Genomic DNA, 16,641 nt, shown 5'->3' on the forward strand with positions numbered 1-16,641 from the left:
AGTGTTTAACAAGTTTCTGTGGGGAAGGTGAAAAAGTTCGAGATGGAATGGTGGTGATGGCTGCAAAATAATGTGAATGTATTTAATCCCACGAACTGTATATATGTATAAACACTTCAAATGATGAATTTTATGTTGTATTTCACCACAATTAGAATGTATGTAGCTTTCTTTAAATTTTCTGTGAGCATCAGAAAAGGAACAACAGAAATAACTGAAGTGTTCATCTTAAGAATAAAGTGCCCACTTGACTAGAGTACTTGCCAGAATCCTATCAAATCCTGTTAAGAATTTTTGACTGGGCACGGTGGCTATAACCTGTAATCCCAGCACTTTCAGAGGCTAAGGCGGGTGGATCACGAGGTCAGAAGTTTGATATCAGCCTGGCCAAGAAGGTGAAACCCTGTCTCTGCTAAAAATACAAAAATTAGCCAGGCACCTGTAATCTCAGCTACTTGGGAGGCTGAGGCAGGAGAACTCCCTTAACTTGGGAGGTGGAGGTTGCAGTGAGCTGAGATCGCGCCACTGCACTCTAGCTTGGGCAACAAAGCAAGATCTCGTCTCAAAAAATTTTTTTTCTATGTACATAGGTCTACATTTTTTTTTTTTTTAACTGTTTACTCTTATTTTAGATTCAGGAGTACATATGCAGGTTTGTTATACAGGTAAACCGTGTGTAACGGGAGTTTGGTATATAGATTGTTCTATCACCCAGGTAATAATAGTACCAATAGGTAGTTTTTTAATCCTGATCCTCTTCTCACACTCCACCCTCAGAGAGGACACAATGTCCATTGTTCCCGTATGACCATATGTACTCAACACTTAGCTCCCACTTATAAATGAGAACATATGGTATTTGGTTCCCTGTTGGTGTGTTAGTTCACCTAGGATAATGGCCTCCAGTTCCATATATGTTGTTGCAAAAGACATGGTCTTATTCTTTTTTACGGCTGCATAGTATTCTGTGCTGTATATGTACTACATTTTCATTATCTAGTCCACTGTTGATGGGCATGTAGGTTGATTCCACGTTTTTGCTATTGTGAACAGTGCACGTGGATGTGTCTTTACGGTAGAATGTTTTATATTTCTTTGGGTATATACCCAATGGGACAGCTGAGCCGAATAGTAATTCTGTTTTAAGTTATTTCAGAAATTGCCAAGGTGCCTCCCACAATGGCTGAACTAATTTACATTTCCACTAGCAGTGTATACGCATTCCCTTTTCTTTGCAACATTGCCAGCATGTTATTTTTTGACTTTTTATTAACAGCTATTCTGACTGGTTTGAGATAGTATCTCACTGCAGTTTAGTTTTGTATTCCTCTAATGATTAGTAATACTGAGCACTTTCTCATATGCTTATTGGCCGCATGTACGTCTTCTTTCGAAAAGTGTCTGTTCGTGTCCTTTGTCTACTTCCTTTTTTTTTTCCTTTTTATAGATAGCCTTGCTCTGTCACCTAGGTTGGAATGCAGTGGCACAATCTCGGCTCACTGCAACCTCTGCCTCCTGAGTAGCTGGGACTATAGGCATGTGCCACCACACATAGCCTTTTTTTTTTTTTTCCCCTGAGAGAAGTCTCCCTCTTGTCCCCCAAGTTTGAGTGCAATGGCTCCATCTCAGCTAACTGCAACCTCTGCCTCCCGAGTTCAAACAATTCTTCTGCCTCTGCCTCCCAAGTAGCTGGGATTGAGTCACCTGCCGTCATGCCTGGCTAATTTTTGTATGTTGGCCAGGCTGGTCTCAAACTCCTGACCTCAGGTGATCTGCCTGCCTCAGCCTTTCAAGGGGTTGGGATTATAGGCATGTGCTACTGCGCCTGGCCAAAGGCCTTTTTTTTTTTCTTTGAGACAAAGTCTCGCTCTGTCACCCAGGCTGCAATGCATTGGCGTCATCTTGGCCCACTGCAACCTCCACCTCCTGGGTTCAAGCGATTCTCCTGCCTCAGCCTCCCAAATAGCTAGGATTAGAGGCACCCACCACCACACCCAGCTATATTTTTTGTATTTTTAGTAGAGATGGGGTTTCACCATGTTGGCCAGGATGGTCTTGATCTCCTAACTTCGTGATCCGCCCACCTCTGCCTCCCAAAGTGCTGGGATAACAGGCGTGGGCCACCGCACCCCACACACGGCTAACTTTTGTATATTTGGTAGAGATAGGGTTTCACCATACTGGCTAAGCTGCTTTGTCCACTTTTTAATGGGGTTGTTTTTGCTGGTAAATTTAGTTTTTAACTAAAAATACCATTTATGAGACCTACTCATAATCAGCACATCTGTGTGTTCCTTCTGCTTCTACTAATTCCTAAAAGTGTTAATAGCTTTAAAGGTGGTTATCAATATGAAGAAGAAAAACCAAGAAGCATGACCAAGTTGCCAGCTAGAAAGAAAACCACTGAAAACATGCTTCTTTAATAACAACTGCTTTTATAAGACTATGCAGGTGGGTATACCAAATTTATTCAGAAATATTTCCATAAGCTAAATGAACTAATCATTCAACTACTTTTAGTCATGATGTACAGAATAGATTTTAAAATAATCAAAAACTAAAGCCAAAACACCCAGAACCACTTGAGTAAACTATAAACTGGAGACTTTAAAGAGTAACTTAAACATAACAAAGAATTCAGAGAAAGTATATAAAGCACTGCAATACTTAACAGGGAAAAAGAAACCAAGACAAAAGATAACATGATGAGGCCAGGCTTGGTAGCTTTACACCAATCCCAGCACTTTAGAAGGCCAAGGTAGAAGCATCTAGTAAGCCCAGGATTTGAGACCAGCCTGGGCAACACAGTGAGACCCTGTCTCTACAAAAAGTAAACGTAAAAAAATTAGCCAGGCATAGTGGCATATGCCTATAGTCCCAGTTAGGAGGCTGAGGTGGGAGGATCACTTGAGCTCAGAATGTCAACATTGCAGTGAGCTATGTTCACGCCACTGCACTCCAGTCAGGGTGACAGACACTGAGGCTTGCCTCAGAAAAATAAAAAAAAAAAAATCCGAGAGCAAGTATAAAGGAAGTTCATCAAAAAACCCTAAAAGCAGCACAAAAGGCAAACTAAAGAATACTCCATGGTTGGCCGGGCATGGTGGCTCACACCTGTAATACCAGCACTTTGGGAAGTTGAAATGGGAGGATGGCTTGAGGCCAGGAGTTGGAGACCACCCTGGTCAACACAGAGAGACCCCATCTCTATTTATTATTTTAAAAAACAAACAAAAATAGCCCAAGGTAAAAAAGAATGAAAACTAGAAAGTGAATAAAAATAACATGAAGCAAAGCTTACACAAACAAATTAGGTCCACAATCCAATTCACTTTGGGATAAATATAAAAGATACAAGCTCAGTGATTCTGGTAATATTTCTCTACTTGGATTCAGGGTTTCCTTATTTTCTCTGTAATAAAAATATGTATTTATTTATTTTTGTTTTTTATTCTCATATGTTCCTGTGAATGCGTTTTTACTGACAACATGATATTCACTGTATACAGAGTATGTATATTCCATAGCTGTGTTTTCCTTTGAGAACTAAATTGTACTACAGCATTATGAGTAATCTACTAAAATGTAAAACTATGTAAAATACACATTAGCTAGTTACTGTAATCAAATTTACTCTTATTTATTCACAAATTATTTTTTCAAACAACATTTACTACACTGAAATAAAAATTTATCAACAAAATATTAAAATCTGCTTTATAATTTTGATTTTTAAAGTGAGGAAAATTCTACCTTGGCAGTGAAGACAGCCTGTCTTGCCTCAGGTATCATATAAAGTTGCTGAATAGTAGAAGCCAAGTAACAAGTAGCTCCAAGGTTAGTAAGGCCAACAAATCTACATTCAGCACGGACATCTTCATGAGGCCAGTAGTCCCATTTATAAGGTGCATGGGCTGCTGAAGAAAGAGGGAGGAAAAGATCCCCCCCAAACGAACTATGAAACATAATGTATTTTGCTTACATTAATAGCCTCTACTTCCATTAGTAACCTCGTTAATATAGATTATATATAATTTTTTAAATAAAAAAACACATATGAAAACTAATTTATTTTCTGAAAATTCAAGACTTTTAAAACTTGATTTTACTTGGCATCAAATTACTTTTACAAAAAAAGCCAAAGTATTTAAAATGCATATAAAAAGGTCCTTCACATCAATGTTTACTTTTTAACTTTAATAACACCCTACCAATAATCATTTATAATGTTAAAGTGTGTGAAGAGCAGATTCTTTTAACAGTGCCCTCAAAATCTTATTTCTGAATTCAAACTGTATAAAGCTTAAAGGAAAAGAAGAATGCTTACACTGCATGTGTTGTGCCATAACCCAGTTGTGTATTAGCCTGTAGTTCTCAACAGACCCCTTTACCATCTCTACTAACAAATCGTAAGCAGCAGCTCTTGAAGAATGTGATTTGCACTTTGGCTGTTGTCGGTCCTTAAGACTTGGCAACAAAAACAGGAGATTGAAGATATCTCTCAAAAATTCCTAGGGAGTAAAAGGAAACATAAGTTATCTAAACTGAGATATTAATTACATTCCAAATATAGTTAACATATAAACAGGATGACAAGCTACAATTAAGCTACTCAAAAACATATAGCAGCATGATATAATATCATCTGAAAGTCCTCCCTATGTTCATTTCTTAGAAAAAACGAAGGCAGCGATCATCTTTTACTTTTCTCTACTTTTTGATACCTAATTAGCTCATTCTTAGACTTTTCACGTACAATGTTGTTATTTTCTCCATTAAGCAATGTAAAGTTTTTGTTAAGTCCTCATTAGTCCCTTGACAAGTCTGACTGGTGCTTTTGCATTAACTTTTCCCTTACTTCACTCTACTAATAAATAATAGCAACAGTATCAGTGGCAAAATCAACAGTTTACTTATACTGTTGAAAGGTAGTACTGTTGTACTTTTTCCAAAATGTAGTCTGAGAAAGTGGGTGCTGGGTTATCTTTTCCACTTGTTCTTTTCTAATTGGTCCTTTGTTACTTTACCAAGTGATCACCCTCACACATCCCAAATAGTACTATGACACATTGTTCTGGAGAGAGAACACAGTAAGACTGAGACTCTTGCTACCCATAGAAAGGCAGGCCTTTGCCTACAGTCTGCAAACATCACTGGTAAGTAAACAGCTCCCTACCTTGATACAAAACTCTCTAAGTGAGAACAGTGGCTCACTGTGCCTAACAGGTTTATGCTAAAGACCTGTTTTCCTTTCAGGAATCTGGAATTTGGGCAACTCTGGTCAGTTTCACAGGCACTATATGACTACGTGATCCACCCTGTGATAAAACCAAGGACTCCTAGGCTCAAGAGAACTTTCTTGGTAGACAATTCACATGCGTCGTCATGCTGAGCACATCTCGTGGAACTCCAATGGAAGACAACTCTTAGAAAGTTGCAACTGGCTTCCTCCAGACTTTGCTTTGACATCTTTTTCTTTTCATGATTTTGCTTTTTATCATTTTGCTGTAATAAATCTTAGCCATGAATATGACAATATGCCGAGTCCTATGAGTCAGTGAATCAACAAACCTGGGGGTGGGTCAGGGAAACTCTTGAAAGGCGTACCAAAAAAAGAAATTTTTGAAATATTTTTCCATAATGACCTCACCTCCTTCAACTCACTATCGTTAAAGAATGTGTAATTCATAGTTCTTAGCAAAGAAAAGTAAGGTTAGCTAGGAAATATGGAAAGTGGTTAGGAGTTTAAAAAAAAAAAAAAAAGAATCTCACTCTGTCACCTGGGCTGGAGTGCAGTAGCACAATCTCAGCTCATTGGAACCTCCGCCTCCTGGGTTCGAGCGATTCTCCTGCCTCAGCCCCGAGTAGCTGGGATTACAGGCATCTGAACCTACACCCAGCTAATTTTTTGTTTTGTTGAGACGGAGTCTCGCTCTGTTGCCCAGGCTGGAGTGCAGTGGCGCCATCTCGGCTCACTACAAGCTCCGCCTCCCAGGTTCACACCATTCTCCTGCCTCAGCCTCCCGAGTAGATGGGACTACAGGTGACTGCTACTACGCCCAGCTAATTTTTTGTATTTTTAGTAGATATCTGGTTTCACCGTGTTAGCCAGGACCTGACCTCCTGACCTCGTGATCTGCCTGCCTCGGCCTCCCACAGGCATGAGCCACCACGCCCGGCCAATTTTTTATATTTTTAGTAGAGATGGGGTTTCACCACGTTGGCCAGGCTGATCTTGAACTCCTGACTTTGTAATTCGCCTGCCTCGGCCTCCCAAAGTGCTGGGATTACAGGTGTGAGTCACTACGCCTGGCAAAGGGCTTATTTTTATAAGACTTTATACTTCACAGAAATAAGAACCTACTCAAACTATGACCTGAGAGAATACTAAAAACAGTTTTTGGTGATTGATATGGTTTGGGTATTTGTCCAACAAAAGAATTATTGTCTTAGTCTGTTTAGACTGCTGTAATAAAATATTGTAAACTGGGCTGGGTGCAGTGGCTCACGTCTGTAATCCCATTTCACCACATCTAATAGTGAAGTGTGCTCCCCAATGTTGGAGGTGAGGTGTAGTGAGAGGTGTTTGGGTCATCAGGGCATATCCCTTAAGAGCTTGGTTCCTACCACACAGGAATGGGAGAGATCTCACTCTTTTGAGTTCATGCAAGAGCTGTTACAAAAAAAAAAAAAAGTGTGACACCTCCCACCTCCCTTTCTCACCATGTGACACAGCTGTTCTCTCAAGGCCTTCTACCATGAGTAAAAGACCCCTGAGGCCTCAACAAATAAACCTCTTTTTTAATACCCAGCATCAGGTATTCCCTTACAACACCGCAAAATGGACTAATTCAGCAATAGATCATAGTGTAATTTCTGACTTATAATTCAGAAGAAATTCAATTTAAAAAGTTATCCAAAACTTCCATGTGCACTAAAAACATTATGTAAATAAGGTTTTTCAGAATTCACATATATAAAAATAGAAAGTAGGAAGAATTAATGAACACTATCATTCTAGCTTAATATTCACCTACAACTATATTAATAAGGCCCATTCTTCTCACTAATGCACATTTTCAGTAAAATTTCATTTTTTAATGTTTCATACTAGTTTGGCAAAACAAAGTATATTTATGCTCCTTTGATTGCCATGTCCTAATAAATGTAATAACTATAGAAGAAATTTAAGACAATATCATGTACACAGGAAAAATTTTTATTAACATATATATTTTGTTGTAGAGAAGTATGATATGCAAATAATAAAAGATGTTCAAATACACTAATAAATACATTACAATTACATTCTGTGGGGGAGTCAAGTGGAAATACTGTGGAGGAATTAGGAAAAAATTCAGCTAAGTAAAATTTCAGAAAGGAGAGTTTGGAGACAGGGTCTCACTCCATCACCAGGCTAGATAGAATACAGTGGTGGGATCACGGTTCACTGCAGCCTCGATCTCCCAGGCTCAGTCAATCCTCCCAACTCAGCCTCCTGAGTAGCTTGAACTCACCTGGCTTGCTTATTTATTTATTTATTTTATAGAGATGGGGTTTCACCAGGTTGCCCAGGCTGGTCTCCAACTCCTGGGCTCAAGCAATCCTCCTGCCTCAACCTCACGAAGTGCTGAGATTATGGCTGAAAATTTATACATTTTAAGAGAGATGAATAAAAGTTGCTACAGCACTTACATTTCATTAATCTAAAAGAGGACCGTAATTCTGTCTTTAAAAACATCAATTTCAATAATTTCCCGAATACATTTTGTTTACAAACACTTAAAATTCGAAAATTTACAAATTTAAAAAATCTGCCTAGGAGACACCTAGGTTTTTCAACATTCTTTAAGAAATATGTAAACAACAAAAGTTTAAAGACTTGTGCACTCTGGTGGCTCTCAATCCATTACCATATTTATTTTGTTAACGCACATCCTTGACATTTGATCAAAACCTTCAAAGTCTCCTGTTTGTACATTTATTGATACAAAATAATTATATATATTAATGGAATACATATTTTGACACATAAATACAATGTGTAATGATCAAATCAGGGTATTTGGAATACCCATCATTTCAAGCATTTATCATTTCTTTTACTGGGAACATTTCAAATCCTCCCTTTTAGCTATTTTGAAATACACACAGAAAATTTTTAACAATAGTCATCCTACTGAGCACTAGAATTTATTACTCCAAGTGTATGTTTATATTCATTAGCAAATCTCTCTTCATCCCATCTCTTCCCAGCCAAAAATTACAAAAGTAATTGTCATGGTCTAAAAGGTTTTGTCACTCTGAAATCTGTATGTTGAAACCTAACCACCAATGTGATAGTATTAGAAGGGGGGACCTCTGGAAGATTATTAAGTCATGAGGACTCTGCCGTTATGAAAGAAGCAGTAGAGAGACCTCCTACCCCTCCCATCATCTAAGGGCTCCACAAGAAGTTGCCATCTATGAATCAAAATCTAGGCCTTCACAAGACACCGTGAATCTGCCAGAGTTTTGATCTTGTACTACTCCCAGCCTCCAGAATTGTGAAAAGTAAATTTCTGTCGTTATAAGCTGCCCACTATACAATATTTTATTTTATTTATTTCTGAGACAGAGTCTTGCTCTGTTGCCAGTCTGGAGTGCAGTGGCACAATCTTGGCTCACTGCAGCCTCCACCTCCCTGGTTCAAGGGATTCTCGTGCCTCAGCCTCCCAAGTAGCTGTGATTACAGGTACGTATCACCACGCCCAGCTAATTTTTGTATTTTTAGTAGAGACGGGGTTTCACCACATTGGCCAGGCTGGTCTCAAACTCCTGAGCTCAAGCAATCCAGCTGCCTTGGCCTCCTAAAGTGCTAGGATTACAGACGTGAGCCACTGCGCCTAGCCCAGTTTACAGTATTTTATTACAGCAGCCTGAACAGACTAAGACAATAATGCTTTTGTTTTATACATAAAAATAATTTCCTGTGCCCACAACAGATGGCCACCTAGTTTCTATACTTCCTAAAACACAGGCTAAACTGAACCAACCAATTTTCTGCATGAAACCAGTGCTTTCCTATGACTTAAATGTCTCCCTTACTTTTCTACAAAAGATACCCATTAAAAAAGCTGTATCTGGCCAGGCGCAGTGGCTCATGCCTGTAATCCCAGCACATTGGGAGGCCAAGGCGGGGGGATCACCTGAGGTCAGGAATTCGAGACCAGCATGGCCAACATGGTGAAAACCCGCCTCTACAAAAAAAAAAAAAAGAAAGAAAGAAAAAAAGAAAAAGAGAAAAAAGAAAAAAAAATTAGCTGGGTGTGGTGACAAACGCTTGTAATCCCAGCTACACAGGAGGCTGAGGCAGGGGAATCGCTTAAACCTGGGAGGCAGAGGTTGCAGTGGACCGAGATCACACCACTGCACTCCAACCTGGGCGAAGCTGTACCTTCTTCAAAGCCTTTCCTAATCATGTCAATGCAATCTGATCTTCTAAATCTCTGATGATATCTCTTTCTAATAACTATTATTTATTTCCATGAAGTATAAATATCATGAGCAGCCATAATTTGTAAGGATACATGCAAATTTTGCATAAGACAAATGTAGTTTGACTGTCAGTTCTAAGAATCAGGTCTGAGTTGCAATCATCCATTTGCTCAACATAGTTTTTAGACACTATGCAAGGCATTAGAGATAAGAATGATATTCATACTTTAAAGGGAGAAGAAAGGAGGAACGGAAAAGGAGGAAAAAAGGAAGAAAAAGGAAGGAAGGAGGAGAAAAAAAAGGAAAAAGATTAGCATCACTGGAAAGGTAAAAGAAAGAAGAAAGAGGAGAAAGGAAGGGAAAAAGGGGGAGGAGGAGGAAGCAGTAGTAGTGATAGTGGTAGTGTTGCTGATGACAGATTATTACACAGCTGCAAAGTGTAAAATATTTATCATAAGGCTCTTTATAAAAAAAAGTTTACCAAATCCTGCATGAAAGTAAATTCAAGAAATAATTTTTAAAAATACTTAAGGAAAAAAGTAAAAATCATTAAAGTAGAAGAGATTTTAAATACCTTGGAGTTAAGGCATGTTTTCCTTAATATTACAACAAAACCAAATGCCTTCAATACCTCCACTCGGATATCTAATTTACATTTCATATTTAACATTTCCAAAACAGAACTCTTGATTTTACCAGCCGTTACCCTCTCCCATTTCTGAGTTTTCCTTTTCTTAATAATTGGCATTATCATTCCCTTAGCTTCTCAGGCTTAAAATTTAGGAGTCATTCTTTATTAACTTTTCTCAAACCCAACAGATCTATCCAAATCTGTGACCTGTGAGCTCTACCTTCAATAAATATTCCAAGTCAAAGCACTTTTCACCACTGTCCCTCTCTGGAACCACTGAAAAACTTCCTAACTGGATCCCTTGACTCATACATTTGCCCTTTGAGTTTGCCCACAGATGAATTTTCCAACTGGAGTACGAGTAAACCCTTTAAAATGTAAATTCAGATCACATCTCTCCTGTATGAAAGCTTCTAAAGTTTTCCCTTAACACTGAAACCAAGGGGAAATTATAATCTGACTACATGAACATGAAGACCTTTTCAATAAAGAATGCTAAAAACAACTAACTTAACATTATTCTGAATGTTTGAGAAAAAAATTTGGTAAAGAAATGGAAAGAGTTAAACCTGTAAAAGAGGAAGTAATAGAATTACTTGCAGATGATTATGACATGAGTCTGCTTGGGGAAAATAATAGAAAAACAAGAATTACTTGCAGATAATAAACCAAAAACAAATGAATAACCAAAGACAACACTAACAGCTAAAGATAACTGAAAACAGTCTACCAACAATAAGTCAAATTCAGATAGCCTGCAACAAATGCATACACAAATTCTTACTATACATAAATGACAAGTTAAAAAACATAAGCAATGATTCCATATCAATGTATCAACAAAAAGGACAAAAATCCTAGGAATAAACTTACTAAGAAATACTTAAAACCTGAATTTTGTAGGAAAAAAATCTTTAAAATAAAAAACATAAAATGATTGGTTTTGTATAAATACAACAAATCCTACTCTTCTATAGGCAAATTCAGTATCATAAAGTTAATTATGCATCAATCTGGAAACAATATAATCTCAACGAAAAAAGTAACACAATTTTATTTTTTAAAATAACTAGATGAACTGATTCTAAAGTTTATGTGGAAAAATAAACAGCCAGAAAAATGCTGAAAAGAAATAATAATGAAAATGGACTACCTCGGTCAGGCGTGGTGGCTCACGCTTGTAATCCCAGCACTTTGGGAGGCTGAGGCAGGCAGATCACCTGAGGTCAGGAGTTTGAGACCAGCTTGACCAACATGGTGAAACCCTTCTCTATCAAAAATACAAAAATTAGTTGGGCGTGGTTGCAGGGTGCCTGTAGTCCCACCTACTTAGGAGGCTGAGGCAGGAGAATCACTTGAACCTGGGAGGCAGAGGTTACAGTGAGCCACTGCATCACTGCACTCCAGCCTGGGTGACAGAGTGAGACACTGCCTCAAAAAACAAACAAACAAAGGGACCATCTCTACAGGGTATTAACTTTAAGTCTACATAATTAAAATATGATATTGGTGAATGAACAAACACATCAATAAGATGAAAGTCCAGAAATACATATGGCAGTTTACTTGATAAAAGAAGCATTTGTAATCAGTAGATAAAAAAATAAATCAGTTAGTTACTAGGATAACTGGGTATGTATCTGAAAAAAAGTTATTCATTTCATTCCTTTCACCTAAATGATTTCCTGATACAAAAACTTAAATGCAAAATATTAAGTTATGAAAGCATGAAAAAACGGAGTTTTTAAAGTGTAACACATCTAGTAGCTGTAAAAGATCAACAAACCTGACTACATGAAAAAAAAAAAACTCTGCTTAGAAAATAAGCAGGCCGGGTGAGGCAGTTCACACCTGTAATGCCAGCACTTTGGGAGGCCAAGGCAGGCGGGTCACCTGAGGTCAGGAGTTCAAGACCAGCCTGGCCAAAATGGTGAAATCCAGTCTCCACTAAAAATACAAAAGCTAGCCAGACATGGTGGTGCACGCCTGTAATCCCAGCTAGTAGGGAGGCTGAAGCAGGAGAATTGCTTGAACCTGGGAGGTGAAGGTTGAGGTGAGCTGAGATCATGCCACTGCATTCCAGCCTAGGTGATAGAGCAAGACTCTGTCTCAAATAAACAAATAAATAAGAAACAAGCATAACAAAAACCATGAAGTCAAGACAGAAAACAAAAATATTGCGATTCACATTACAATGAGATAGTTTCCTTAATATAAAATATTCTACAAATTAGTTAAGGACCATAACATACATAATAGGGATAAAGGAAAAGGATCTGAGTAGTCAGAGAAAAGATAACACAAATGGCTTTCAAACACATGAAGGGAAGTCGGCCTAACTAATAAAAGTAATAGAAAATAAAACCAAGAGAATTTCTTTGTATCTATCAGACTGGTAGAAATTATCTAAATATATAGTATGTTGGTAGAAATGTTGGAAAATTGCAACTTAATCTCGGGTTGTAGGTACAATCATAAATTGGCTCAGCCTCCATAGACAGTTAACTTGGTTTTGGTATTTAACATAACCAAAACTATAAATGTATACTCCATGAACTAGCAGTTCTAACTTTTACAATGTCTTCCTGCATTTCCTATAATGTATAAAGATCTCTGTAATATCACTAGAAATAGTTTAAGACAATGCTGATCATTAGGAAGCTAGTTAAATATATTACATATATGCCACATACATGCAGATAAAATAATATTCTGGGCCAGGCATGGTGGCTCATGCCTGTAATCCTGGCATGTTAGGAAGCCGAGGCAGAAGGACTGCTTGAGCCCAGGAGTTTGAGGCCAGCCAGGGAAACATGGTGAAATCCTTTCTCTACAAAAGATTTTTAAAAATTAGCTGGGTATGGTGGTGTCCGCCTGTAGTCCCAGCTGCTCGGGAGGCTGAGGTGGGAGGGCTGCTGGAGCCTGGGAGGTGGAGGCTGCAGTGAACTGAGATCACGCCACTGCAGTCCAGCCTGGGTGACAGAGCAAGACCCTTGTCTCAAAGATAATAACAATAATAATATTTTGAAGTTACTTTTACAAAATGAATAGCCAAGCGTGGCGGTGTGCATTGGTTCACATCAGTAATCCCAACAGTTGGGAGGCCAAGACGGGAGGATCACTTAGGGGCAGGAGTTTGAGAACAGCCTGGGCAACACAGTAAAACCTCATCTCTACAAAAATAAATAAATAAATTAGCTGGGCATGGTAGCGTATGCCTATAGTCCTAGCTATCTGGGAGGCTGAGGCAGGTGAATCACTTGACCCAGTAGTTCAAGGCTGTAATGAGCTATGATTGTGCCACTGCACTCCAGCTTGAATATGGAGACCCTGTCCACCCCTCCGGTTTTTTTTTTTTTTTTGAAAAAAAATGAACTGTTATATACTGAATTTGAAAATCTGTAAGACAGCTGAAAAACAGCAAAGTATAGAACGCTGTGTTTAATGTGTTATCATGTGTAGACAGTATTGCATAATGGTTAAAAGCTTGGCCAAGTGAAGAGTAAGTGACTCAGTCACGCACAACTCGCTTAACCTGTCTATGCCTCAGTTGCATCATCTACCAAAATTGGGTCTAATAATATCCACCTTTTAAAGCCTCAAAAATTTGTCCTAGGATAACAACTTGTATAAATCAATAAACAGAAGACAAGTAAAAAAATAATAAAGAGAAATAAGACTTTGGAAAAAATATATTCAGCAAATACAACAGGAAGGGCTGACATATTCAAAATAAGTAACTTTTGGTTTTTCGTTTTTTTTTATTTTTGAGATGGAGTCTCGTTCTGTCACCCAGGCTGGAGTGCAGTGGCCAGATCTCAGCTCACTGCAAGCTCCGCCTCCCAGGTTCACGCCATTCTCCTGCCTCAGCCTCCCGGGTAGCTGGGACTACAGGTGCCCGCCACCTCACCCGGCTAGTTTTTTGTATTTTTTTTTTAGTAGAGACGGGGTTTCACTGTGTTAGCCAGGATGGTCTCGATCTCCTGACCTCGTGATCCGCCCGTCTCGGCCTCCCAAAGTGCTGGGATTACAGGCTTGAGCCACTGCGCCCAGCCAATAAATAACTTTTACAAATAAATAAGAAACCATATAGCAACTGAACAAATAAATATCAAGTACAAAAATGAATGGAAAGAAACTCACCAATTAACAAAGAAACAAAACTAAAGCAACATCAAAATTGTCAAAGATCTCAGTGACATAAGAATCTGCAGAGGCTCGATCAAGGCATTCTCATACAGTGTGGCTACAAGTGTAAACTTATGTATCCTTTTGTATACTGATATAAACTACGGATTAAAATCAATCTATTTTACTTTAAAGAGTTCATGAGTAAATAATGGGACAAGTATGCAAAGATGCTGCCTTTACAGTTTTTGCTATAATATCATAAATTCAAAGATTTAAATTATTGCCTCTTAGTCAATTTTAAAAAATACATTCTTTTTTAATGTACTCATTTTTTAGTAAAAACCGATCACAGAATATTTATAAACTGTAAAATTTCTATAAATATGAATTTTATACATGCATATTTACTGTATCCATGAAAAGTCCTGGAAGGCCATCACCACAGCATCAGAGGAAATCAAACCAAATGGGAATATTCTTTTTTTATATTATCTAAAATTATTTTTTCTTAACAATGACTTTTGCTTTACAACATTATTAGAAAAACTAATTAATATATTCATATTTGGGGATAAAAGTTATACACTAGTTTATATATAAGAAAAGACTTCAACCAACAAGGCTGTAAATCAACCAAATCACTTCCAGTGAGTGTAATGGAAAAGGCAAAAATCCTGAAAGAAATAGCACAAGAAGTTCTGTGCATTAGGGGAAGTAGCAAAGATTTCAAACAGATAAGACTGTAATCTTAAGTTGCTCTCAAGAATCCTTTAGTCTATGCCTATGAGGACAATCTTCTATCCTTTTGGTTGCTGTTTCCTAACACATTCAGTAACTTTAAGATAACAGCTCTCCAGACCATAACAAATTCCTTCAATGACCAGGACAAATGTACCAATGGTAAGATAAGATAAACTACTTAATCAAGAGACAATCAAAATGAGACATTTGTTGGTACAGAGGCATGAAGTGTTTCCAATATTCAGAGATAGATTTTATGTCACATAGGTCTTTAAAATATGAAACAAGTACCCAATAATGACTACTTATTAATTCCACTGTGTTAGGATATGATTCACAGTTTAGGACAGTAATTCAAAATATACAATTCTATAGAAAGCACGCTAATAAAATATAGGTTACTTTTTTTTTTTTTGAGACAGGGTCTCCTTCTGTCACCTAGGCTACAGTGCAGTGGTGTGATCACGGCTCACTGAAGCCTCAATCTCCTGGGCTCAAGCAATCCTCCCACCCCAGCCTCCTGAGTAGCTGAGACTACAGGTGTGTGCCACCACACCCAGCAAATTTTTGTATTTTCTGTAGGGATGAGGTTTCACCATGTTGCCTTGGCTGGTCTCAAACTCCTGGTTTCAAGCAATCCACCTACCTCAGCCACCCAAAGTGCTAGGATTATAGGCATGAGTCACCATGCCCATCCTTACATTACCTTTCTATATACAGTCAATCACAGGAATTAACATTGGATTTTGCATTCTAAAAACAAGCCCATGTTTTATATTTCCAGAATTCAATTTATTTAAAATTTGCTTTTCTTGCCAGTAATTAAGTTCTAGCAATTTTTATGTCTATATGTTTCAAATTTTTAACATATCCACATACAATGTGATATAGTTTGGCCGTGTCTCCACCCAAATCTCATCTTGAATTATATTGCCTATAATTCCCATTGTTGTGGGAGGGACCTGGTGGGAGATGACTGAATCATGGTGGCAGTTTCCCCTATATTGTGGTAAGTGAGTAAGTCTCGAGAGATATGATGGTTTTATAAGGAGAAACCCCTTTCACTTGGTTCTCATTCTTTTTTTTGCCTGTCCTCATCCACATAAGATGTGACTTGCTCCGATTTGCCTTCCGGCATGATTGTGAGGCCTCCCCAGCCACGTGGAACTCTGAGTCAAATTAAACCCTTTTCTTCTGTAAACTGCCCAGTCTGGGGTATGTCTTTATCAGCAGTGTAAAAAACAGACTAATACACAATTTAACAACAAAAGGTTTCAATCACATTTCATAGAAACATTTGAATACCTTAATACTTACCTGTCCTTCCCTTGAAAATTTAAAGGGTGGTTTGTGTTTAATAACACTTGTTGCAAGCCTTAGGAGTCCTGTAAGCCCATCATCTTCTACATTACCATCCTGATGATCAAGGATCTCCCTACTACAAAAAAGAAAAAAAATACACACAAACAAGATAGTTCACATAATTATGTCTTCTTTTCTTAACAATATAAATTTCAATTTCACATCAAAGTTTACCTTCTAATACAGTCAGCCAAATGTCTTGCCAAGGCATCTAAGTCGAGGAGCGTTGTCTTAATACAAAAAGAAAATAAAAATTCAAATATAAATTTTTATGTTTTACCAAACATAAATTAAAACAG

At 37.9% G+C, this 16,641-nt stretch overlaps 1 protein-coding gene across 5 annotated transcripts in view; it reads right to left on the reverse strand.

The window, feature by feature from the left end:
- The window catches only part of USP34 (ubiquitin specific peptidase 34), a 288,549-nt gene that overhangs the window by 77,604 nt on the left and 194,304 nt on the right, over positions 1 to 16,641 (reverse strand). For all 5 annotated transcript variants that reach the window (XR_004443955.1, XR_004443956.1, XM_033239152.1 and 2 more), the window contains exons 40-43: positions 16,517 to 16,572; positions 16,298 to 16,418; positions 4,328 to 4,511; positions 3,754 to 3,914 (exon numbers count right to left, since the gene is read on the reverse strand). Coding sequence is in view for 3 of the 5 variants with exons in the window: in XM_033239152.1 (XP_033095043.1) it covers positions 3,754 to 3,914; positions 4,328 to 4,511; positions 16,298 to 16,418; positions 16,517 to 16,572 (522 nt within the window). In the remaining 2 variants the exon portion in view is untranslated. The remainder of the gene's footprint in view (positions 1 to 3,753; positions 3,915 to 4,327; positions 4,512 to 16,297; positions 16,419 to 16,516; positions 16,573 to 16,641) is intronic.

The sequence above is a fragment of the Trachypithecus francoisi genome, unplaced genomic scaffold (genome assembly GCF_009764315.1).
Source record: "Trachypithecus francoisi isolate TF-2019V2 unplaced genomic scaffold, Tfra_2.0 Lachesis_group17, whole genome shotgun sequence".
Taxonomy (NCBI): domain Eukaryota; kingdom Metazoa; phylum Chordata; class Mammalia; order Primates; family Cercopithecidae; genus Trachypithecus; species Trachypithecus francoisi.